The sequence below is a fragment of the Tachypleus tridentatus genome, chromosome 1, assembly GCF_004210375.1.
Source record: "Tachypleus tridentatus isolate NWPU-2018 chromosome 1, ASM421037v1, whole genome shotgun sequence".
Classification (NCBI taxonomy): Eukaryota; Metazoa; Arthropoda; class Merostomata; order Xiphosura; family Limulidae; genus Tachypleus; species Tachypleus tridentatus.
Genome location: NC_134825.1, coordinates 82,188,951 through 82,216,551, shown reverse-complemented (window position 1 = coordinate 82,216,551; position 27,601 = coordinate 82,188,951). Strand labels below are relative to the sequence as shown.

The following is a 27,601-nucleotide window of genomic DNA, read 5'->3' as shown; positions in this document are numbered from 1 at the left end:
TTTCTTCCTGGTATATTAATAATAATCCTTTCTTCCTGGTATATTAATAATAACCCTTTCTTCCTGGTATATTAATAGTAACCCTTTCTTACTAGTATATTAATAGTAACCCTTTCTTACTAGTATATTAATAATAACCCTTTATTCCTGGTATATTAATAGTAACCCTTTCTTACTGGTATATTAATAGTAACCCTTTCTTACTAGTACATTAATAATAACCATTTCTTACTAGTATATTAAAATAACCCTTTCTTCCTGGTATATTAATAATAACCCTTTCTTCCTGGTATATTAATAATAACCCTATATTACTCACATACGATCATCCTAAAATTCAATTAACTAGCTTTCCTCAATCTCTAGTGATGTGATTTTCTTTGCTACTCAACTGTGTCGCACCTCATCAAAATCTTTTTGAAAATCCAAACACCAAGTACATACCCTTTCTATCATTCAGATAACAAGTACCATCCTCAAACATTATACCAGATTAACGTGGTAAAATTTCCCTTTGGTGAATCCATATTGGCTTTCTTTTGTGATAATACATTCCACTACGTAATCTAGCAAAGCTTCTTTTATCAAATTTACTACAACATTTATCACTGACCGGTACTTTCTAGGTCATCCACTTTAACACTAGCAGTTTATAAATCCCAAGTCACTTGCTTACTGTACTGTCTTTGGCCTACCTAAAATAAAGTAGATTTAGTCTTACGGGTTAAAGTTAACGCTCATACTAAATCCAATTTGGATAAAAAATGTTGCCAAAACTAAACGCTTTTCTAATTCTAGCCTAGTTATAAAATACAACAAATATAGAAAACACAATCATAAGTAAATGCTTACACTAGGTATATATTAAATATATCCAAAATTAGCCTCCCGCTAGTACAGCGGTAAGTCTACGGATTTACAACACTAAAATCAGGGAGTTCAATTTCCTCTCGGTGGGTTTAGCAGATGGCTTTGCTATAAGAAAACACACACACACACATACAAAAACGCTTACGTAAAGAAGAATATGCCTAGAAAACACGCTAAAACTAAACGCTTTTAATGTGGCTAGAAAGTGCAATCAAAACTAAAGTTTATATAAACTTTAATTATCTGTCGAAAACACAGCCAAAACTTAACAACAAACTCCAATTTGGCTAGAAAAATATTGTCAAAACCCAATATTTACACCAACTCTAAATCTGAATAGTAAACGAAATAACAGCTATACGCTTACAGATACTATATTAATCTTTCTAGAAAACAGACCTCAAACCATAACACAGCGCTAACTTTAACCTGGCTATAAAACAAAATCACAACTAAACACTTATATTAATCTACATTCAAGAGCATATAAAAGAGCACTAAATACTTTGTACACTGATCACTAATTACAAGTTTGATCAAAGAGTATTTCAGCATACCTACAAATACAGTTAAATATAAGATTATGGTGAGGGAATATTGATCCTTCTCTTAATTATTAATCTATATAATCACCAGTATTTAATTATTAATAAGTAATTATTTTTCATACATTACTAGATAGTAATTATTAACTAGTTTTATCACACAATTCGTATACTGATGTGCTGCCGTATTTAAGGAAGTTCTTTGATGAACTAGGTCTTAGTGACTGCAATTCAATCTTGGGTCAACTTAGTGGAATTTTGTTGCTCTATCTATTTGACTGAGGTTTCCTACATTTTAAACTTAAATAATTTAAATATTTGAATGTTTTCAATAAAAATATTTAGGTTTTACTAGTTTCTTTACTCGGTTGAATGAATGTGTTGTTAATTAGAAACATGTAGAAGGATTTTCACCTTTCTTTATTTCATTTGTGATTCATATCCTATCATTTTAAGTTTATTACAACTTTTCAAAAGGTCTTGTTCAAATAGCTCGGTATTACTGTGTCATGTATATATGTTGTCAATGAATTCTAGCTTGATTTGTTTCTTTGATAAATTAGAATCCACATTTACAGAAAATGTTTTTAATGGTGCGTGTGTTGATGGTTTGGTGTTTATTAACACCGACCGTATTGTGTTGTGGTTTCTCAACACTGTTCTGTTTTTATATTGTTTACATATAGTCTGTGTGTTTTGAGAGAGAGCTTTGACATAAGGGAATATGGATGCTTTTCTTTATCAAGTACTTCAGGTATTTACCATTATGAAAGATTGTAGCTACATGTTTTTATTCCGTCTTCTTAACATCTTCGGGATTAAACTTCTTGTTGATTCTCGAAACTAGAAAATGTATGACACCTGTTTTTATACTGTTTTGGGAGTGATTTTATTTATGGTTTAATTATTTACTAGTATATATGTAAGTTTCCTGTTGTATACGAGATGTGTCGAGGAATGGAAGTTTGTTACCTTAATCTATTTGTATTGTAAATTGTATCGAGAGATATTTTATTTCATTCAAATAGCTCATACATACCTGAATCTTATATCTGGTATTTTGAATGTGTTTTCAACATATCTGTATCAAATTCTGGCGTACAGGGCGTCTTCTTTGAGAGCGTGAACTTCGAAATGTTCCATGTTGAAGAGAATACTTAATACTCCTGTGAGTTCATGGATAGGCCTTCTTGCTGTTGATAGTGTTTATCTTCTAGTGTGAAGTATTGACACAGAATGCTGTATTTTCCATTATCATAAAGATATCAGTTTGTTCTATCATTTTAAAGCTCATGATGGAGTTTTTGTAATGTGTCAATAGGTTGGAAACGTAAAACCTGATCACTGTTTCTTATGTGGTTATTGTAGTTGCTTTAATAATAACCTCTACAAAATAGGCCGTAACGATGACAGTTAGCTCACTCATCAACACATCTAAATACCCAGTAGCTACGGAATAAATAATTTACAACAAAGTGGGTCCTCAAACTCTAAAGATACAAGACGGCTAACAAAAGTTACAATACAGGAACGTAATCGACACACACTACTCGATAATATTGATCTATCTGCAAAAATCCATGATGCCAGAGAAGAAGATCTTACGCTAAATTGGAATAATACGAAAATGGTAGGCTACAAACCACACACAAGAAAAATTAAAAATAAATAAATCCTCCTATTTTCGAACACATTGGGTCAGTCTAGCTCATCAGTTAGAAAAGCCTGAATACGTTTTTCAACAAATATTCAAGTAACAACCTCTAAACAGTGGAGCCCCTATCAAGTAAGTGCACACCAGACTTACACAAGAAAGTCCGGGATAGAATCCTTATCACTAAAAACACAAAAATGGTCCTCCTGAAGACAGGAGCAGATTAGCATTTAAACGTATCGTGAATTATAAGCCCTGAGTAGAAGTAACATGTATTATAGAGTTTTATCTGTCCGGAACAATAGTAAGTCTACGGACTTACAGTGTTAACATTCGTGGTTTGATTCCTCGCAATGGACACAGTAACCTTTTAGTTAACATTAATATTTTATTTAATCTTATGTTGTTACATAAACTACGTATAAATATGACTAGGTGTTAAGTTTCGTGATTTGCTAGTTCAAGTAATTGTGTGTTTTCTTATAGCAAAGCCACATTAAACTATCCAATGAGCCCACCAAAGGGAACCGAGCCCCTAATTTCAGCGTTGTAAATCCGTGCACTTACTGCTGTACCAGTGTGGTAAGTGTGGTCGTCATTTAAGGCTTACTATGAATATTTTTTGTTCTTTTTACCACTGCGCTTTGTTTGTTTGTTGTAATGCAGCTCTCTGCACTGGCTGACTTTGGTAGAGCCAGATTAACCACAACGCAAAGCAACTATTTATAAACTCTAGAACAAAATATTAGCATTTTACCTACAAATACGATTTAACTTCTTTGTTATAAATCATCTTGTTTCTACCACCCATGTACTCCTTAACACTACAATGTCACAATTATTAATTTATTAGTTTTCAGCCGTTAGAGCTCCGTTATGCTATAGCTTTCAGAAGAAAATTATAACTGAGTGACAGCTGTTTAGATGACTGACAAGGTAAACGTATTTTAAAAATAGATCGCCATTTTCTATAGCTGTTGAACTTTGGTATGTGGTAAATATTTTACACTTATAGTAAAATACCACTAAAGAAAAACACATAAACATAAGCAAAAGTGTTAGTGATTGTTAGGTTTACACTGCCATCGATATTCGATTGTTTGCTAACGACATTTTTGTTTCCTTAAATTTAATAATTTTAACATGTACTTATAAGACACCAGTACTATTAGGCCTATTACATTTTAAGAACCAAATTGTTTATTCAATTCCTTGCAGTTTTTTAAGAAAAAATGTATGATAGTACATTTCTGACAACGCGTTTCGCTCAACAAAAATCTCTTCGAGCCGTTGAGATACATCTTATTTGTAGTTGTCAGAACATTTTTTCCCTGCTCTCGATTAATCTTGGAAAGAATGGGATTATGTGTTGACAGGTAGGCACGAGGCATTTATCTATGAATTCGATAAATTAAAGGCAACATCGTGCATTCTGAGCAATTTTAAGACTTTTTTATTTATACAACATTTTCAAAGAATATTTCATTACGAAATTCTTCAAAACATCTGTGGAATTTCTTATTAACTCAATCTGGTCTTGTACTTCGCAACGCCCCATTATTTTTACTTATTAGCAGCTGGCGACAAAGTATCTGCTTCACCCCGAGTCAGACATATTGAAATTTCAACCTACAAAGACTAGACTGTGATTGGTTAAGTGTTGATAACTGACCAGATAATATGGCCGATAAATGCACATAGACTTATGCTTAAGGAAATAAGTGAATTTGTTAGAACAGTGGCGAATGAAAGAAATAAGCTCGAACTTTTAATTAACGAAAAATATTTTGACATATTTCACGTCAAATACATGAGATTTATATATCAGCGTAAGACCTTGACATAATGTATAAATGCGTGAGCCTCGCGCTCAATACGTAACACTTTTAATAGACCATTTGTTACAACAATTTTTATCGTGTGAATGCCCTTTCTAAGCTACAAATATAATTAATTATAATAATCATATCAATGATATAATTTTGTGGAAATTTTTCTTTGAAATCAATAATAATGTAATAAAGTAAGATTGATCAAAAGTATTAATTTTGGTTTAAGATGACGTTTTTATCGATGACTTTAATAAATAAGTCCTTAGGTTTTGGTTAAAATGACGTACATAGTTTGTTTGTTTGTTTTTGTGGAATTTCGCACAAAGCTACTCGAGGGCTATCTGTGCTAGCCGTCCCTAATTTAGCAGTGTAAGACTAGAGGGAAGGCAGCTAGTCATCACCATCCACCGCCAACTCTTGGGCTACTCTTTTACCAACGAATAGTGGGATTGACCGTCATATTATACGCCCCCACGGCTGGGAGGGCGAGCATGTTTAGCGCGACGCGGGCGCGAACCCGCGACCCTCGGACGTCCATAGTTGCATTTGCATTTGCTTGTAGGTTTACGAGCAACAAGAAAGCACTATGAATTAATAACTTAAGTAGTTTATGCTATAAGAAATATCTCTTTGATTTTCTAGTTGTAACTAAATAACATAATAAAATAACTGTCATCTACTTTCTGTGACTAAAATCGCTTGTAAATGCTATTAATAGTTAAGCCTAGCCTCTCCATGATTAGATTTTGAAAACTAAAGAGCTTCAAAGTTTGTGGTTAAAATTAAATAACAATGAAGAAGTTTTTGTTTAGTGAAAAATCCTGTTTTAGTTGTGTCCTTCATTAATAAAGTAACACGTAGTATTAGTTGCAAATGTAAGTAACATAGTGTATTGTTATTCATAAGTTTATTTTTCGTTTATTTTTTTAAATTTCGCGCAAAGTTACACAAGGGCTATCTTCACTAGCCGTTCCTAATTTAGCAGTGTAAGACTAGAGTGAAGGCAGCTAGTCATTACCACCTACCGCCAACTGTTGGGCTACTCTTACCAACGAATAGTTGGATTGGTCATATGTTATACCGCTCCCACGACTGAAAGGGTAAGCATGTTTGGTGTGACGGGGGTTCGAACCCGCGACCCTCAGATTACGAGTCGAGTGTCTTAACCACCTAGCCATGGCGAACCATTTATTTATAAGTCAACTGAGACTGGTTATTTTAAGAAGGGGTGTACAAGTGTCCACAGCTGAAAATATGGAGACTATTTTGGGAAAATGTTTTTCAAATACCAAATTCTTCGATCCACAACAGTCCAGCAAGCCAAACCACTAGACCTCACTCGGCCAAAATTGGATATATAAAGAATTAATGTACCAGAATAATATCAGAATGAAATTGAAAAAGTATTAGGGTATTTTTAGCTTCTAAATAATTTTGATTAGGTATAGTAAAATATTTAGAACAAAAATGATCATGCATTATAAATGATATTTTTTCAGTGACTTGTTTGTTTTTTGCAGAATTTCGCGCAAAGCTACATGATGGATATCTGCACTAGCCATCCCTAATTTCGCAGTGTAAGACCAGAGGGAAAGCAGCTGGCCCTCATCACCCACCACCAACTCTTGGGTTACTCTTTCACCAACGAATATTGTATTGATTGTCATGTTATAAAACCCCACGATTTTAAGGGCGACCATACTGTATGTGACGAGGATTCGAACCCGCGACCCTTAGATTACGAGTCAAGCGCCCTAACCGCTTGGCCATGCCTGGCAAGATTCTTGAGCATAAGAATCAACTGTGTACTAGGTGTGTATATAATACTAGTGACTGTCAAGCGAACTTTGATGAGTGTTCTAGAGTCTCGCATGATTCATATAAAAAGCAGCTAGCAAGAGACAGAAGAAGAATGTTATTGGTCAGCTACAGTCAGTGTACTTTAGGCCTAAGTAGCTATAATTGTAGTTAACGTTTGTTAATCGGAAAAGGAGATAATTTGACCAAGAACGTTTACAGGTTTCAAACATTACAAAACTTTGAACTTCAGTGAATTACTTCGGACATTAGAATTTCTACAAAAAAACAATTATTTTTAACATATAAACTATGATGGTAGATACGTTTCCCTTACTTACATTAAATATTTATGTTTTTGTTTGTTGTTTTAAATTTTGCGCAAAGCCATCCCTAATTTAGCAGTATAAGACTGGGCGGAAGGCAGCTAATCATCACCACCCACCGCCAACTCTTGGGTTACTTTTTTACCAACGATTAGTAGAATTGACTTAACATTATATTGCCCCCACGGCTGAAAGGTTGAGCATGTTTGGTGTGGCAGGGATTCGAACCCGCGACCCTCAGATTACGAGTCGAACACCTTAACCACCTGGCCTTTTTCAATGCACATAAAAAATAAATGTAAATGGGAAAGTATGCAAACTTTCCGTTGATTAATATTCTATGATTAGTTTTTTGGAATATTTTACTTTTTACTTGCACATCGTTTGTAGATGTTATTGTAAATAGTGCTTTGAGCAGAAAGATAAGAAGGTATTTAAAAACGAAGTATTTAAAATTTTAATATTTAATTAATATTTTTGGGACATTCAAATTTCTATTTTGTATATCATTGAATGAACCTTCCATTAATTTGTTGTAAGAACATTTCTCAAGTTCACAGTACCAAGGTTGTCCGCTTGTTCTTCGAATCGATAACAAATTGTCATCCTAGTCTAAAGTCCATACAGAAACTTTATATTGTTTGTTATAAACGTTCAGACTATTTTCAACAACTTGGTCAACAGGAAAGACTTGAGATGCAGTTGTTTTTTTTTCCTATTTTAAGTTTTCTAATAGTTATGCAACAAATTTAAAAAAAAGACTTTTAAATAAAAACTTTGTTATTACTTTGTACATATAGTTTAATAAATAAACAAAACAAACTTAAAACTGGTACAATATTTTATCACTATGTAATAAAGCATTATTTATGATTTTCTATTATATACATAAACATGTATAACAATAGGCAGATGAATCAGCGTCATGGTTAATAGTTTTCATTATATGCTGATTCATATCGAAACCGTTTATTCTGCCTTCCGTTATTGTTTCGCGTATGTTATATTTAAGCACGAATGTGTGTGCTTTCTTATAGCAAAGCTACATCGGACTATCTGCTGAGTCCACCGGGGGGAATCGAAACCCTGATTTTCGCGTTGTAAATCCGTAGACTTACTGCTGTACCGGCGGGGGACATTTATGCATAATACAAAAACTATCAGAATTAAACTTATAAATATTTGTTTCGTAGCGACATTTTCTGTTATTGCTTATTTCCTGAACGGAAGCTATACAACAACAATTTTATACATTCAAAGGGTACAAGCAGAGAAAATGGATTAACTTGAAAATACATGACTAGCCAGACCAGCCTTAAACCTAAACAATCAATAATAGACAGTAGATAGAACTATAGACCTTGCGTTTCAAACGCTCGTTAAACATCTACATATATCTAATTATATGTTCTACTTAATTGATTTTATAATTACACATTATTTTTCGCATTTCTCTCTTGTTGGTTACTAATAAAATATTTTTATTTTTTTAACAACAAGAAAAACTATGGTGGAATATTTTTTACACACACATACTCATATTTAAACGAAAAAATGGCGAACATCACACGTATCCACATGACAACTTGAGCCAACGGAAACATATTTCTACAGCCAGATGGTTACGGTTTATCCAATAAACGTCACAGCTATTAAAATGATATATATCAGTCTATTGTAAGTTATAGTTGAAAAATTCAAGCAAGTAATTAGGCGGTAGTACAACTTTAATTATATCAACATTCGACAAACCCAAGGACGAGAGTTTTATAGAGTTCATGAAGTAAATAAAAGTAAGATAAAAAAAAAACGGTGGCGACGGATCAATCCTGTTGGTTTTATTGTACAAAATGTTGTTGGTCACTGGTATTTTTTGCAACGAGCGTCATGAACCTTTCTTCTCTTCTTGCGTCTCGTAACAAACTTTGGGAACTTTTTAAATGTTTCTTAACAAACGCTGTGAAACGTTTACCTCTCTGCATATGAGCTTCTTGAGTAACATTATGATAGATCCGTTGATGCTTTCTGATGATTATGAGAATTAAAACTGTCAATGCTGTTTGGTTGGGGGTTTTTAATTTCACGCAAAGCTATACGAGGGCTATCTGCGCTAGCCGTCCCTAATTTAGTAGTGTAAGACTAGAGGGAAGGCAACTAGTCATCACCACCCACCGCCAACTCTTGAGCTACTCTTTTGCCAATGAATAGTGGGATTCACCGTAACATTATAACGCTCCCACAACTTAAATGACGAGTGTGTTTAGTGTGACGGGAATTTGAAGCCGCGACCCCAAATTACGAGTCAAGCGCCTTAACCACCTGGCCATGCCTGGCACTTCTGTTCAGTGACAAATATTAAGATAATCTCAAGACCCATCCTATTTTCTGATAAATATTATGACATTTCTAATTCCCATTGCTGTTTAGTTACACGTATTAAAACAATCACAACATGTTTGTTAGCTAATATTAATACAGTTACCATAAGACTGTTTTTAATAATCTTTAATACAGATACAATTTTTGGACAAACATCATTAGTTACAATGCCCAATGCTATTTGTTAGCAAATATTATGAAAGTTACAATTCTCAGTGTAGCTTGGTATAAATATTATCACATTTATAACTCCTAGTGTTTGGTATAAATATTATCAGACTTGCAACTTCTAGTGTTTGGTACAAATATTATCACATTTATAACTCCTAGTGTTTGGTATAAATGTTATCAGACTTACAACTCCTGGTGTTTGATATAAATATTATCAGACGAGCAACTCTTAGTGTTTGGTATAAAAAGTATCAGGCTTATAACTCCTAGTGTTTGGTATAAATATTATCACAATAATAACTCCTATTGTTTGGTATAAATATCATCAGACTTACAACTCCTAGTGTTTGATATAAATATTATCAGACTAACAACTCCTAGTGTTTGGTAGAAATATCATGAGACTTACACTCCTAGTGTTTGGTATAAATATTATCAGACTTACAATTACTTGTGTTAATGAATATCATAATAGGTTTTTTTTGGTACTGTTTTTTAACAAATCTAATGACAGTTATAAATATCAAAACTGTTTTGAGAAATATGATGACACTCACAACTTCCAGTACAACTTTAATCTATATTATGAAAGTACAACCTCCAGCGCCTTTTTTAACAAATATCTGTGTAATTTTCTATCATAAAGAGTAGCCTAACCTCAGAATTGTGGTCATCTATGGAGTACAGATATTTTTCATGTAGATAAAGTAAAATAACTAGAGGAACAGTAAAATCTGTAATGCGGAGAACAACTGACTTGAATGAATAACGAAGTAAACTTTATTATCATAATACACGTTTAACACAATAATAAACGTACAAAGTTTTTACCATCAAGCACCCAAAACCCTGTCAAAACGTTGTACATTTATTAAACATATAAACTATTTCTTTGTTATCTATTCAAACCATCTCTGTACCTTAACAGTCACAACGTGGATTCCTTGTCATCAAATTGGAGTTAAACAGAATTTCTGAACTGAGATGAACAAAATGAACGAAGTGTAAGACAATGTGAAGTGATAATCATTTGTATGCAGCAAAAACTTTTAAAGTTCTTCAAAGACAACGAATTTTCGGGGCACTATGACTCACAACTGTTTTGAATAGAGACAGCTCTAGACAACAAAAACTCTAACCAAAGTTTGATATAGATCGAGAGAACTAACTACTAAATGCTTGTACGAATGGGGACTCTCACTAAAAATTCACTAGTATTTGAAAACCTGCAAGCGATCACCATTACTAGGAGACAGAGTATTTGACCACGACAGCTCTTGGTGACAACTTTTATGGGAGAATTCAGAAACAAAAAAAAAAATGCATCCAGTAGTCGGCTTTTGTATTTGCTAAACCATAAGTGTGCCGAGAACGTGTAGTTATAAAGATTTTTTTCAATTAGGAGAATTACATCTGTTTTCTTATTTTAGCTAAAAGAGAAAGAAAGAATGGTATTTTTGTAAATACCACATAATAGCCAAAATACAGCTTTTTAAACACATTTAATAAACCTATTTGTGCACCAAATTGCTTGTAGGTCCACGACGCTTTCTTACAGGGTTTCTAATGGCTTATAGATCACAAAAACTGTAAAAGAAAAAATACAAGTGAATACCAAAAACTGCTGATGGAATTTCCTGTGAAATTTACCTAGAAAATGAATAACTTCAAACAGTTTTTGATCAGTGTTACACTGAGTTTTGTAACAGGTAAACACACAAATTTACTCAGTGTGTGAACTTTACCAGTAGTGATGACTAATTTCAATTTAATCTAAAATTATGATAATTCTCACTTTCAATGTTTGCAGACGAACAGTAAACTAGTAGCTATTCTCAGCGATGTCTCCTTAGATAATATTCTGACAGTTTCTACCATGAAAGAAGACTTATAAGTTGAGAGCTATCAATGAATCAATGAATCTCTAAACCATTACAATGACAAACTGGTAAACGCAATATGTTTTACAGATACAAGTTAAAGTAGGAGAAAACATGAAATTATAGCATTATTCTTGGTAGAGTATCACAGGTATATTAATGGTTTATCTATTTATCACATGTTTTTTTAACATATTTATTGTATTCTGTAAAAAGGTGTCATGTTCTATTAAAAATACAGAACGATCATACAGAGATTTTAAAAGTCATTTCTTGTACAAAGTTTAAATATGTATTTTTTTATTTTGTTTTGACCTTTAAGCAGTTAAATGAACTTGTGCTGTGAGATAAATGAATATCAATGGCTCAGTGATATGTCTGCGGAATTACAACGCTAGAATCTTATTCGGTTAAATAAGAGTAGCCTAAAAGGTGATAGGGATTGTTGTAGATTATCTGTTAGCCCTTTTATCATAATTTCAATATTAGGAACGGCTATGCGTAGACAGCCTTTTATACCTATACATTTGTAGGATGAGCTCAGATAGCCCATTGTGCTTAACTTATATAAACAGATTGTATTTTCAACATTTATTTAATAATAATGTCTCATTGATATCAAGGCGACAAACTTATCTTTGTTCCATTTTGTTATGTTTAATATAATATTTTTATCATTAAAGAACCTGAATATAACAATAATTTGTATCTCAGAATGGCTGGTATAGATATTAACACGTTTACTAATAAAGCAGAGAACAATGTTTCAAGCTTGGTATGGGTATTAATGCCTTTATTTTACTAATAAAGCAGAGAACAACGTTTCGAGGCTGGTATGGGTATTAAAACTTTTACTAATAAAGCGGAGAGCAACGTTTCGAGGTTAGTATGGGTGTTACCATTTTTACTAATAAAGCTGAAAACAACATTTCGACTTTCCTAGTTAATCTTCAGGTTAACAAAGAACACTCATGCAACATGTCTCCGTCACACAATCCCACCATGGATAACTCTGGCACCATGAAAATCGTGAAAAAGAGAAAAATCGCAAACTGTATAAGTCACTTCTTGTAGAAAAGTATTTTTGTGCCAAAGAAACTAAGGAAATGAGATATTTCAAATTAATTTAACGTATTAAACAAACAGTTCCAGCTGCAGCTAGGTGAGGCTAACACTAATACTAAACTTTCTCTAACGGCAAAGCCAGGTGTAGCCTACGGTTAGAACTTCCAGGCTATAAATCCTGTAGTTCACTGTTCGTGTCTCGTTACCATCAAAACAAGCTTCACAATTTAGGGCTGCAGTGCGTGATAAAATTGACAATTAAATACCACATTTGGTTAAATAAGAGTAACCCAAAAGGTGATAGTGATTGTTGTAGATTATCTGTTAGCCCTTTTATCATAATTTCCATATTAGGAACGGTTATGCGCAAACAGCCTTTTATACCTATACCTTTGCGCGAAAGTTGTTAAATACACCGCAACGATTCAGCCATCAAATACATTTAGCAAATTGAATAAGTCATAACTACTTCAGCTACAAGTATTAAGACAGTTAGGGTTAATCTTTGTCATGATTAATGTCTTATACGAACACCAAAATCTAATCATTGGTTAGTGTATACATGTATATACAAGAATCAAGTATATTTTATTTTGTTGAAGGAAGTGACTGGTAAAAATAAAACTATAAATATATCTTAAAATTGTCTATTATTTTTAGTTTAAAACAGATAAGTAAATACACACGTGTAAACGAAAATCACGAACACCAGTTTCGTATCTTCCAGGATATACTTTAGTTTCTGAAATAAGACTTACTTAAGACCGACTTAACAATGAAAAACTTTCCCCGTTTTATTTTTTCTTAAAGCTTTATGTATGTTTTAAACTTCCTCTGTGTGTGAAGTTATGTAGCATTTAATGTTGTTTGAAATTTATTTAAAATAATTTTCATGAAATAATCAATAAATTTTGAACAAATATTAAAACGGAAGTATTCGAAACAAAAATATTGCGAAGTATGCATATTTTATGTTTTATTATATAATTTGCTATCGAGACAAAATACACAGTAATACCACCACACAAGTATATGGTTTACATACTCTTTCCGGCTCGTAGAAATTGGTTATTTCATCCCTTAACTAAACATTATGCAGATATCATTAACATGTAAAACACCCTTACATGTCATTAGCTCGGTACATTTTGTAAAGGTTATTAAAGCAACCAGGGTAACCTCACAAGACACAATGATCAGTTATGGCGTTACCAACCAGCCGTTGACACACCACAGAAACTCCGCCAACAGCTTCAAAAAGACAGAACTATCACGTAACATACTCGGCAGTCGGTTTCCACAATAACAAAACTCACTATCTACTTCTAACTTGAAGATAAATATTACTAACAACAAGAAGGCCTAGTTATGGGCTAACCCTTATTACCACAACCCAGTAACCCCTGCATGGAGCATTTCGAAGTTAACGCCCTCACAACAGCTGCGCTATACGCCCTAATTCACGATGGAAATAGAAAAAATAGCAAACTCCAATTCCTTGACGTGATAGTCACCAAGGTATCTAACTTATATACCACAGAAATTTATACAAAGCAGAGAGATACTGGCAGATACTTCGACTATAAATCAAACTATCCCAACAGGGTAAAAACTAGCATCATAGGTTGCCTAGTTTCCACAACGTGCAATTTGTTATACCGAATAAGTTAAGAAGTTGGAAGAAAACATGTCCCTATAATCCTTCTTAACAATGGATACCCATAACATTTAATAAAGAAGCTAAATACCAAAAACTAACATGGTTTAAATAACTGACATACAGACATATTCCCTGGTGGATCTCTCAAAAACATACATTGGTACACAAAGAACGTAAAAGTTGTAACATTGTTCTGAAGCCGACGGCAGCATATTAGAAACCAAAACATGGGATAAAAACTAGTTAGTAACTAGCGTCTAGTTATGAAAAATGTTAATAATAGTATAGACAATTGCTTCTGAACTGTGTGAATTGTTCACTCAGGGGTTAATGAAGTCAGAATCAGGGTGAATGTGTGTTACCAATTATACAACAAATTCAAGAGAAAAAAGCAATTAGTTGTTATTATTTATTCTAATTGTAGTTTGATGTAGTCATAATAAGGACTTTTGGATTTTAATTTATTACCTCGTTTTTTATTCTTTTTCTCAAATCTGGGTGAGTGAGGTGTTGTGTAAACATTATAAGAGTGAATGATATTGGAAAAGTTTCAAAAGTGCTAGTAGTGAATATGACAACAATTCTAACGTTAGTGCTGTTTCACAACGAACATTATGGCAGCTTCTAGTCTTAACAATAGTTCCACATGATAGTTTCTAATTTTATTACTCTTTCTCGAGCAACATTGCTTAAGTTTCTAAAGCTAATATTGTTCTCAAACGAATATTCTGATACACCATAATTGTAGAATCGTTTTTTAAAAGACACTGAGACGATTTAATAAAAATTATCGCAGTTTTTATGGTTAAAATTTGTTTTAATTAACATTGTGATTTTTGTAATCAATACTAGGTTATAATTAACACCATGATAGCTTTGAATGTTAGTACTCTTTCTTAATTAGCACTGTGACAGTTTTTAGGCTTTGTACTCTTTCTTAATTAACATCATGACGGTTATTATAGTTAGTACTGTTTCTTATTTAACACTGTGACAGTTTTCAAAGTTAGTACTGCTTTTTAATTAATACTGCGACAATTTTTAAAGTTAATACTGTTTGTTCAGATTTTGCGCAAAGCTATCTGCGCTAGCCGTCTCTAATTTAACAGTGTAAGACTAGAGGAAAGGCAGTTAATCATCACAACCCACCACTAACTCTTGGGATACTCTTTTACTACGGAATAGTGGGATTGACCGCACATTATAACGCCCCCACGACTGAATGAGCGAGCATGTTTGGTGTGATGGGGATTCGAATCCACGACCCTCAGATTACGAGTCGAGTGCCTTAACCACCTGGCCATGCCGGGCCTGTTAGTACTGTTTCTTAATACAGAGACAGTTTATAAGGTTGATACTTTTGCTTATAAAACTTGTGACAATTTTTAAGGTTAGTACTGTTTATTAATCAACACTGTGACAGTTTTAAGGTTAATATTGTTTGTTAATAACATTGTGACAGTTTTTAAATTTAGTACTGTTTCTTAATTAACACTGTAATAGTTTTTAAAATTAGTACTGTTTCTTAGCAATACTGTGACAGTTTTAAAGTTAGTACTGTTTCTTAATCAACACTGTAATAGTTTTTAAAGTTAGTACTGTTTTGTAATTAACACTGTGATAGTTTTAAGGTTAGTACTGTTTCTTAATTAATGCTGAGAAAGTTTTAAGATTAGTCCTGTTTCTTAATTAACAGTATTAGTTTTTAAGGTTACTACTGTTTTTAATTAACACCATGACAGTTTTTAATGTTACTACTGTTTCTCAACTAATGGTGTGGCAATTTTTAGACTGATACTCTTGCTTGAGGTAAGTTGTGATAATTTTAAGGTCAGCATTGTCTTAATGAAGGTTGTGACAGTTTTATTTATCTGTTCTTTATTATATCAGAGTAAATATTGCCAGATATTATAAAAATAATTGAAAAAGATGTAGTGTGTATACGAGGTCTGTTCAAAAAATACGCGGACTGACGTCATAAAACAAAATGTACTTTATTTAGAAGTTACAGATCTGGGACTCCTTCAAAGTACTCTCCTCCCCAACGCACACACTTATCCCAACGGTGTTTCCACTTGTTGAAACAGTCCTAGTACGCTTCTTTTGTAATGTCCTCCAGCTCCTTCGTCGCATTTGCCTTAATCTCGGGAATCGTCTCAAATCTTCTTCCTTTCAAGAGTCTTTTGAGTTTGGGGAACAAGAAAAAATCGTAAGGAGCAAGGTCAGGTGAGTAGAGGGGGGGGAAGAACAGTGATCGAGTGTTTGGCCAAAAACTGACGAGTTCTGAGGGCTGAATTTCGCAGCAACGCAGTGCATCTTCAATTTTTCGGTCAAAATCTCGTAACAAGATCCAACTGATATCCCACACTCTTCAGCAAGCTCCCTGACAGTCAGACGTCGATTTGCCCGCACCAGGGTGTTGATTTTGTCGACGTGTGGGTCGTCAGTTGACGTGGAAGGACGCTCATCATCTTCAATGGACTGTCGACCATTCTTAAAACGTTCATGTTACTTGAAACATGCCGTACGCTTCATAGCAACATCACCGTAAGCCGTGTTAAGCATAGCAAAAGTTTCAGTCGCAGATTTTCCAAGTTTAACACAAAATTTCACAGCAAGTCGTTGCTCCTTCAGGTCATTCATTCTGAAATCCGTCAAACGAAAAAATCGCACTTCACTTAAAACCGCATAGCTAATACACAAATGAAGATATCTGCAATCGGGAAATGGCGTCGTAATCAGCTGATCTGTGCGAACCTAGCGACACCAAGCGGATTCCCCTGGAACCAACTGGAGCCGCGCAATTCAAACAGTCCGCGTATTTTTTGAATAGTATTCAATAGTGTACAACATACACTTGGAAACGTGTGTATGTTTGCTTTCGTTCGCCAAGCCAAAGACTTGTTTGTTACACAACTGCAAACCTAGTTATAACAAAAAATAATCTGACAGTAGAAACTTATATATCCTTAAAAGGTTTCACTTCACCTCTATAATCCAGAAACCATTGAAGTCCCCAGAACTTCAAGAATATTTTTATTCTATAAACATAATGTAGCTTGATAAACATTATATCTTCCAGTACATAAGACACATAAATCCTGAGATTTTATCTTGTAACAGAGAAAAATTTAACTTTAAAATTGGATAATATTTTTAGCCTCGTTTTAAAATTAGCTTTATCCAAACCTGCATTTACAAGTTCTATTTACATTTCAAAATTTTTTCTACTACGCACATACTGTTTTGGAACTCAAGAAAGTAGACTATGAAATTGATTGTTAGGAGAAAATACACCAATGCTTAGGCTAATGAGTGCAGTATGCTTTCGCCTGGATAGTAAGGCAGTTATACTAAACATCAGCAATATGAGGCGTTATGAGAAAAAGAAGACGAAGCGGAAAATTATATAAAAGATTTAGAGTAAATGACAGGACAATTTATATGGAAATAAACATGAGTTAATATAAACATCACCGTGACAAGAGTAAATTTTAGAACGACGATGACAGTAAACATTGTATCAAAAAACACAATTGTTGATGTCATATCAGAGTATAATGAGTATTTATTTTTAATGTCAACATAATTTGTGTTTTTACATCGAATGTCAATATGACTTAGTATTTGCACTGAAGTTAATACAACTGAGTATTTACATTGAATGTTAACATAACTGAGTATTCACATTGAATACTAAAAAAATAACAGCGAGTATTCATATTAATTGTCAACATAAATGTAAGTATTTAAAATTCATGTTAACATAACAGTATTTGCATGAAATTTCAACATTATCTGAATATTTGCATTACACTTCAAAATAACTATGGATGTTTATCATAAAAATAAACATAACTACTTGTATATTTAGAAAGTAATTCATAGCAGTATTATTTATGTAGTTAAAAAATGTTGATGGCAGTGAAAATTACTATTATGAAAATTACTACATGGTAATGTAGTCCTAATAGTGACGGGAATCTTGTGAGTAGTTTTGTAAATAATGCCTGCTAAAATACAATTCTGGTATTGAGGAGTATGTTGGTATTGTCTTGTTATTGTTGACATTCTGAGTTAAGAACGAGATGGTTTTTAGAAGTGATGACATTGTAATGATCAGTTCAAAGTGATGATGTGGTTCAGGTAGTGAAAGAATTTTGATACGTGTATGGTTTTGGTAATAATATGTTTACAATGAAGAGAAAACTAATGAAACGATTGTATTTGATACGTTCTAATAATAAACTATTCTTTCATGACGAGCCTAACAGTGGCTAGATTTTGGCGACTACGAACTCAGCTATGAATGGTACTGATGAAACAGTAGTAAAACTGATAAGGTGCTGGACTAATATTGGTCGTCTTAACTGCAAACAGTATTGGTATACGGCAAACTCTAGATGCTATTCTAGAACTAGTAGTTTTGGTGCAAAAAAATCTGTTAATGTGATAAGTTAAAGCAGTGGGCCTTAAATCTTCAAGAATAATCACGTTGAACAAATAACAAATAGTACTGTTCTTGTTATGCATGGCTATAACTTCTAATTTATCTATGTACCTATATAATAAAGAATCAGAAGAGATGACTATACTGTTAAGATTTTACACTTGTTTTGTTGTTTGTCTGAAACATATTTTGGAGCTTTCAAGTAGCTACTTCCCAGACAACTTGTTTGCTTACGTGTGATTGCGGAGGTCTGCATGTGGAGAAACTAAAAGCGGCTCTCTCATATCTGCTACTTCCAAATTTTATTATAAAGGCTTATTACAATGTTTGAAGTATTAGCTTTTATAATAACTAATAAACCGGACTGTGGCAAGAAAAGTAAATAACAAGTACAATGTATCTCTTCTACGTTTTGCAATCCCATATAAGTTTAACGTTAACTCGAAAGGTCATAGGGAAATGTAAAAGTAGCTATATAAAATTAAATGCCTAAAACCACCAGAATAAAATTTACTAACGATCTTTCGTGTACTTTTAACAACAAATAAAAGCCATTGAAGCTCAAACATCAATTTTGATTATATTTTCTTAAAGCATTTTGGTCTATTTACCAAATATTGTAATGAAACACATATTGATATATATGTTATTTTCTTATCACAAAATAATAAATAATAATAAAAGTAATAACATAGGACTATTAACTGAATTTCGCAAATAAACGTACTTGTTCTCTGTATAAGTATGATAAGTAAACTTGAATATTATGTAATGACTTGAAAATATTTTAATTATTCATAAATAGGTCTGATAGGCTGAGATTAAGAAAAAAATTAAAATCGGTCTCCCTACATTCAGAGAAATTTCCAAGGTGACGCACGTAATGTTATTGAATGTTAAGCTTCAAAGTAATTTTGATATTTGGATATCACGTCTATTGATTACTATCTTACTTCCCTTTTGATGATATCATATATTTAAGACCTAACGTGGATTTCAAACATCGACGAATATTACATTTTGTAAAAGTCTAAATTATGAATACATAAATGTGTTATTCTAGCTACTGATACTTTAAACTAATAGATTACAAATCTGACGACTACTGTCTTATGTTTTGTGCTTTGGTTTTTGTCTGTATTTATCAGAGAAATCACAGATACTGCCATTTCGAAATCCTGCAAAACCTATCAAGAATTACGTAACGCAAGAATCAAATTTCAACTAATTATAACGTTTGTTAGGGCTATGATTATCAGTTAATAACAACAAACAACCTATAGCGGTGTTGGTGTTCCAGAGTTAATACATAAAAGATAGTTATCGTGTGAAAACGGAGACAGTACGTTTTACTGTTCAGTATTGCGTTGATCTGCCTCTGTATATCCAGCAGCTTCCATTTACTTGAGAGATTGGCAGAAAAAGCACACTAACAGAAATCTCAGCTAAATACCTGTAACTATTTTTGTCGTGATTGAAGTGTACTTTTTATTTTCGCAGAAGTTTTAAGAGCTGGATAGATAATTATTTCACTCCGTAGATGCGAGAGTGTTTGTGTACATGTGTTTACTCTGAATTTTTTAATATACATGTATTTATGTGTTCTACCCCATAACGGAAAAGTAAAGCCAGAAACTGAAAAGTGAACATAACTGAACATATTTACTTTGATTCAAACAATAAAATATCATTAAATATCACTATCGAAATTTATATGAATAGGTAGAATTCTTAACAGACTAAATACAGACTTATGAAGACGTGACAAAATATGAAGACATGACTGATTTCTGTGCATGATATTGCCTCATGCATTACTACATCTCATGTTTAGAAAAAAAAATTATATCCTGTTTTATTTCCTGTTTCATGTTTATAAACGATGACGAAGACTCGATTCTTAATCATAGTTATAAAGGCGCAGTCTTCACTCGCATCCTAGCTTTCACGAAATTTTGAGAAATGAAAGAACTTATTAAGAGCGTCAGCTAGAAAATATTTACTTCATTGTTACTAAATTAGATGATAATCTCCTTGAAAACACTTTCTGCTTTGCTCAATAAATACTTTTAAGATGCATTTGTTTTGAATAATTTGTTTATCTTTACACCTTACAGACGTTGATAAGCATAACAGTGGAAAACCTTTTTCGTATTTTAAAATATGACTGAAGGAATTTCTAACCTGTGAACGAGTCCTCCTGTTCATGCGACAGACGGATTAAGGAGTATTTCTTCATCCTGGCTCCGCCACTGCTACTTCCCGGGTCAGGAGACGACGTTTGGCTTTCGTCACTGCTCATGTTTCAGTTGCTGGCTATCTCCTGCAAACAGTTTCTCTATCGAAAAGTCATTTGAAGCTAATAATTCATGGAGATTGTAGCAGAGTGCAGGTTATGTAACTGAAGTAATCTTAGCGTCATCTGTTCCATGTGTAAAAAAACAACAACAAATCTCTGGCCACTTCACAGAGTAACTATTAACTTGGACGTAATATTCGTTTCAAGATTTGTGTTGATATCAGTATATTCTGACAGGCAGGCTGATTTTTAAGTATTATACATCTAAGCTGTCAAACTCGAAGTAATAAATGACTTATTATTTAAGGAGTACTTTTAACAGTTGAACTTTTGGCTGGTGTCAATTAGGAAGCATCTATATCTAATCAGGCCTTTTTAGCCGTCCGATTGTCTATGATTCAATCACAAACTTCCAACGGACGTTTCTAAAAACTAACAACCGAAATTCCAGAGTACATATTTAACTACTAGTAAACTTGTCAAAAACTTTAATTTAAAATTGAATAAAAACGTGACTAACAACTAATATAAGGATGGAAGGTATTAAGAATTATTGAGCAGCTAAATCAAACTTCCGTGTTTCACTTCTGACAAAAGAAGCTATAACCACGGGTAATCTACTTTGATTCACAATACAATAAATAGTGCTAAATGTAGCAACTATTTCGAAGCCTTACTTCGTTGTAATCTGCTAACAAGAAACAGAAAAGATTCTGTAGGTTATTGCTGGGTTTTGCGCAGACCGACATAGCTAAACATTTCTGAGACATTACTGGTATTCCGGAACACGGTCCGTCTCTCTAGTTCTAGAACCAATGAGACATACTAGATGTCTGAATAACGGTTACAAACAGTCCCCAATAGTTACCTCTTGTGCACATACGTGATCGTTCTGGTAAATCAGGTTCTTATGGCAAGAAGAGTGCGTATCGCACCGTCGTTACAACTCTTTGCACGGTCAAGAAAGTGAACGATAAGTGGCCGCAGGCGCACGCAGTAATTGGGACGAACATGCGCCGTTAGTCCGTGCGCGTGGAATGACGCTCTTAATATCCAGCATCTAGGTCATCCACGTTAAGCGCTGCCTCGAAAATTATGCATTCACACTTGTATTTTGTTCCTTTAGTAACTGACTGCCACTCTTGTAACGTGTCCACAGCGTAAAATGTGACGAATATTTTGCGGTATCATACTGGTAAGAGCCCTGCTCGCCAGTCCAAAATCTAGAGCTCCATTTCAGAAACAATTCCCTTCCACCACCTAATACTTATACAAAAAAATGTCGAAAAAATTCTGTGAAAAGTATAAATCAAGGTTACAGTTTGTTGTTTGTTTTTTCAAAACTTTTTTAGCTCTGAAATTAGCCACGTGTTTATATATCGTTCATTACCGCTGGGGTCCAGATATAACATAGATAGAGCAATCTTGTTTTTGCATGTTGCAATACTCCGTGTAAGGAACTAACAAATTAAGTTGTGCGAAATCGCTCATTTTCTATGTAAGCTATATAGAAAACTACAGCTGTAACCACTGTGAATGAGTTTTTATTTTGGGGACATATGTTAAGAGGGGATTCGAGCCTAACAAAATCACAGAAACACAAGACATTAAGTGCATAGTCAGTTAGGAAAATGTGTGTCTTTCTGAATTTGTATTGTTATCGGGTTTTCCTGATATCATATTTCCAATTTTTAATAGTTCAGATCGAAAACTTATATCTTAAATTCCAGGATAACATTTTAGTCTGATGTTGTTAGAGCTATTTTAAATATCTTATCAGAAATTACTGTTTTGAACGCTTAGAGATTATTAAAGGACATTAACATAAAAAAGAATAGGTTTTGTTTGCAGCGCCCCTATAGGTGGATGATTGCAACTAAAATGTAACCACTCTATATATTAATATAATCATCAGTACTTTCTGAAGCAAAACTATCAAAAGAAGATCTTCTATCTGATAATTTAAAAATAGAGTGAAATATAAGTACTATTAATTCTAAGATATTGAACATTCGAAAGCCTGCATATCACAGGATAAACCTACAGAAACGTTGTTGCAACATACCAAAAACTCAAGTTCATTATGGATAATGCATAAACATATTTTTTAATTTTGTGCATTACGACAGCTTATTCGAAAGTGTGGGGCCCAAATGATCTCTTTTTGGGGTGAAGCGATTAGGGTAGAATCAATAGTGCAATAACGTAAAATTAAACGTTTTAATATATTTTTCGCTCATTAAAAGAATATAGAGGGCGCGCAAGAAACCATATTTATTAATGAGGGACATGGATAACACACATTTGGTAAACCGTTACTGTTAATCACAGCGATAATCATTATTTATACTAAGCCTAATGTGGACTACTATTCAACGTCATTTATTGTCCGAACTTTTGCAAACGCTACCCATAAATGTTTTGACTTATGGAAGGTTCTTTATCAGTTTGCAGAAGTTTATGTTTTTTTCTTATAGCAAAGCCACATCGTGCTATCTGCTGAGCCCACCGAGGGGAATCGAACCCCTGATTTTAGCGTTGTAAATCCATAGACATATCGCTGTACTAGCGGGGGGCAAATAATTCAGTCTTGAATGTATGGATTATTTTCTGAAAACTCTCATGTTGTTATTATTTCTTTTCTTTTTGAATTAAGCACAAAGCTAAACAATAGGCTATCTGTGCTCTGCTCATCACGGGTACTGAAACCCAGTTTTTAGCGTTGTAAGTCCGCAGACATACCTCTGAGCCACTGGGGGCTCGTTTGCAGAAGAAGAAAAAAAAAAGGTTTTAGAAGACTTGATCTATGGTTTTATGTTTCAGCTCGCTTTTGTAACCCAGACTGATTTAAGATAATACAATCCCGATTCAGCAAAGAAAGCGAACTTGAAGAAACAGACCTTAACCACGCTTAGAACATGTAATGATTGTTAATGATAATTTGATGTCTTTTTCTTTGAGCTTATGCACTGTAGTGGAATATCTAGATGTGGAAAAAATCAGCTATAACACTTAACACGAATCGGATCTACTGTTTTAAATAAGGTTGTCACATTTAACTTGCATTAGCTTGGACATCACTAGCAACGGGTGTGAAATAAAAACGATTTTGTTTATAGAAGCTAGTAAGTAAAAATATTACCAGGTTTCTGTGAATATTTGGATAAAATAAAACACATTGAATAATCAATACTAAGCTCAGAGATATGCACTGGAATTATTTTTATTTCAATATCATGAATTTCTAAGCTATGAATCGTTGAAGAACCCATGGTTCTGATTGATGACTTTATTTTTAGAAAACGAAAAAGTCTTTACTCCAAATAGTCCAGTCTCGACGTAAACGTTTCCGACCATCGGCACGCCCACTGAGCAATAATACCAATGTTTTAATTCAATTCTGCTGAAGTCAGCACGGTGTAAGTCTGTAAGTGGCAGGTGTGTGACACATAGTTGTATACTTGGTGGTTTGATTCATTCTTAGTCCAGATCGCGAAACTTGGTAGACTATCAAATATGTATAAAATAATGAATGGCTCAACAACAAGATTTTCACTGCCCCGAACTTTGACGTTTTCACGCTATTTGGCAAAGAACCTAACAAACAAATGGATTAAAAGTTACATATGAGATTATGCTTCCTCCAACAGATCGAATATAATGTTCAGTGCTTTATATTACTACACTAGTTCATACTATTTGTACAAGTATTAATTCAAGCTACGTTATATAAATTTTATCCGTTCTGTGTGTTAAGTTGAAACAAATGAAACGATATATTTACTTTCTAAAAATAAAATCTTTTCATTTAGCCATTGAAAGTTGGAATCTAATCTGTTTTATTTGTTTACTTCCCTGTTTATAAACAAAAATAGGCAGATAGAAAGCTAGAAGAAGTTATGTGAAATTTAAATTAGGTATAATTATAAACCCAACATGAAGAGATACTGTCACATTAGTTATGTCACGTTGCTCTTTTGTGTTTGGTTAACAGACATTAGTCATGTTCACAACTAATAGCACTGAAGAAAGAAATCGGTTTATATTAAAATATTTCTCAGTCAGTCGACTACCAATAAAAATCAAACCTCGTGCATGGACATACACTTTCTTTTGTAATATTTCATTAAGTTATTACTCTTAAATCGTTTGAAAATTAAATAAATAAATAATTATTACTAACGAAAGCATAAGCCTAATCTTTTTTTTTCTTTCTCGACAGAGGTTCTACAGTATTTCAATATTACAAACGAACTTATAGTATAGGTTCATCAAACAAAATAGAACTTAATCTCGAATAACCTATAGACATAAAGAGTGACAGACCGCATATAAATACATTGCTCTCAACTATATAAAAATTATTTACTAGAACTAAAAATAGAAATAATATCCTAAATAAATAAATAATATTTATTTCCATTCATTCCTTCTTTACTTAAAAAATTGAAAATGTTTTCGCGCATTTTACGTACCTGGTTTGCGGTTTGGCTACGTTACCAGTGCACATCAGTTGTTTCTCGTGCAAGAATAACTTATAATTATTAATATTATGTTAATATATTTAAATGATCAATATTCAGTAATTTGTATTCTATCTTTGTTAATCAACTGAAGGAGTTCATAAATAACAAATATGATTCTGTACAACTGAAAACGTCAGATTCAAACAGCCATATATATGTGAATGTATGTAAGAAGTACTTGTAAAACCTGAGTTAATTTGTGTGTGTACGCGTATAGAAAAAACTATCATCAGATTATCTCTTTTAAGCATTTGAGTTTGATCTTTTATTCTTAAATTTAAAAAAAAAATATTTTAAAATGGTCCTCCCATGGTCCAGATAAAAGCTTTAGGTCTTATAACGCAAGTACTTGTGGTTCGTTCCTTATATATAACACAACTCAGAATGTTTATAGTTAACCACAAAGCTACACAATGGGCTATATGTGCTCTGCTCACCACGGGTATAAAAACCGGTTTCTAACTTTGCACGTCCGCAGATATACCGCTGTGCCACTGGGGGAGGGGGGGGGGACACTCAGATTGTTTATTGTGAACTTAGAGAGTCAAGGTAGACCAAGCACCCGATTACAGACGGCCACTAGCTATAGATGTTCCCGCTTAAGCTTATAGAAAGTAGTGGGGTCTTAGTCAAGTATGACAACTGTCTAGGTGGAGCACAGAAGGCAGCTTGCGCCATACCAAAGGATGTGGTGATTAGCCTAGCTCTTCCGCAGCTGAGTGAAGCTTAGTATGTGCCTTTAAAGGTCTGTTGTCAAAAGTACATGGTTGGTACAGGAGTGACCACGACTACTCTAGACAATCAATACTGACGTTCTTCTGGCGACACAAGAGATGTGGATCAAGAAACACATCTAAGTTGCACAAACCAAAGTGTGTCATAGTAGACCTTAATTTTACCATTGACTATCTCGGGGTGTATGTACTGCAGAAACTGTCATCTTTAACTGTAATAAGATAACTTTTTGTGGGAAAAAACCACCTAATACCAACTGATACAAACCAAGAAACTGTACACACTTTATACAGGGGATCACAGTGTGTGTACATAAGTGAGTTGCCTTGGTTAACTGTAGATAGAATTTAATGTATTGTGCTGTGTAGCATGCTTGTCGAGTCAATGCCGAACTTAAACTGTTCGTAAAATAAATGGCATTGACGTTCATCTAGGGACGGTCCTAATTTTGTTATGCAATTATGGAAAATTAGCAATCCAGTTTCTCGCTGCAATCTTCATCGAAACGGTGAACGAAATGTAGGCAGCTCATTCTGATGATAATGCTAGTGTTGCTTCTGTCACACCACGTCCATAAGCAAGTACTTGGCTGTCATCTCATCTAAAGTCACCAGTCGTGTAGACTCAACACAGTGACAGGTCTTCAGTGACAGGTTAATTAAATTTAATGATGTATTTGTGGGACTTGATGGCTGACTTGTAGAACAACGGTAACACTGCATCATAGAGATATAGATGAGGCACATCCAGTTAAACAACCAATGTGCAGACTATCTTGCAACACCAGGGAATATAGACAACACGAAGAAACAATGAATATCGAAGGATAGAAACAGACAAGATATGTGGTTATCTCCAATAGTAAGTTTTAGGAAGATGAATAGCTTAGCATGTTCTGTTTTGGCATCTGTCATGTGAATGTATGACACCCATTGCTCCGTTACCATTTAATAGACAAATATCTGGATGTACCGGAAGGAGCTCAGTAACTCAGCCCTTTAGACCTGACTTCTGGGTACTAGAAAGTCAAGCTGGGTGACCAGAACAAAGCGAAAACTGCTTTCAGTGCTCAAAGTGGGGTTTCAAAGTTCCAAGTCATAGAATACAGTCTGTGTAATACTCTGGCCGCTTTTAGAAGGTTAATGAAAGTTATGTTTAAGGGGATGTACTAGAAGAGACACCTTCATATGTTCAAATCTGCTACCATGAATCTTTGAGATCTATATCCCATGATATAATATTAATTTAATCCTCTGTTAGTGCTGTATTTTTTTTGGGGAGAGGGTTATCCAATTACTCTGAGAAAAATAAATGTATTTAAGAATGCTACACCCGTATAATAGAAAGTGCTGTATGTGTGGATAACAGTATTATAACAAGCCACATGCAAGTAATAGTGGAGTTACGATGTC

At 33.6% G+C, this 27,601-nt stretch overlaps 1 protein-coding gene across 2 annotated transcripts in view; it reads right to left on the bottom strand.

Annotated features, from left to right (window-relative positions):
* LOC143253644 (A-type potassium channel modulatory protein KCNIP1-like) overlaps positions 1-21,898 on the bottom strand; it is a 141,358-nt gene extending 119,460 nt beyond the window's left edge. Inside the window, exon 1 of one of the 2 annotated variants that reach the window (XM_076507838.1) lies at positions 20,814-21,898. In XM_076507838.1, coding sequence (XP_076363953.1) covers positions 20,814-20,931 — 118 coding nt within the window. In that variant the 5' untranslated portion in view covers positions 20,932-21,898. The remainder of the gene's footprint in view (positions 1-20,813) is intronic. The other variant, XM_076507847.1, reaches the window with a different exon arrangement.
* Positions 21,899-27,601: the final 5,703 nt, after the last annotated feature.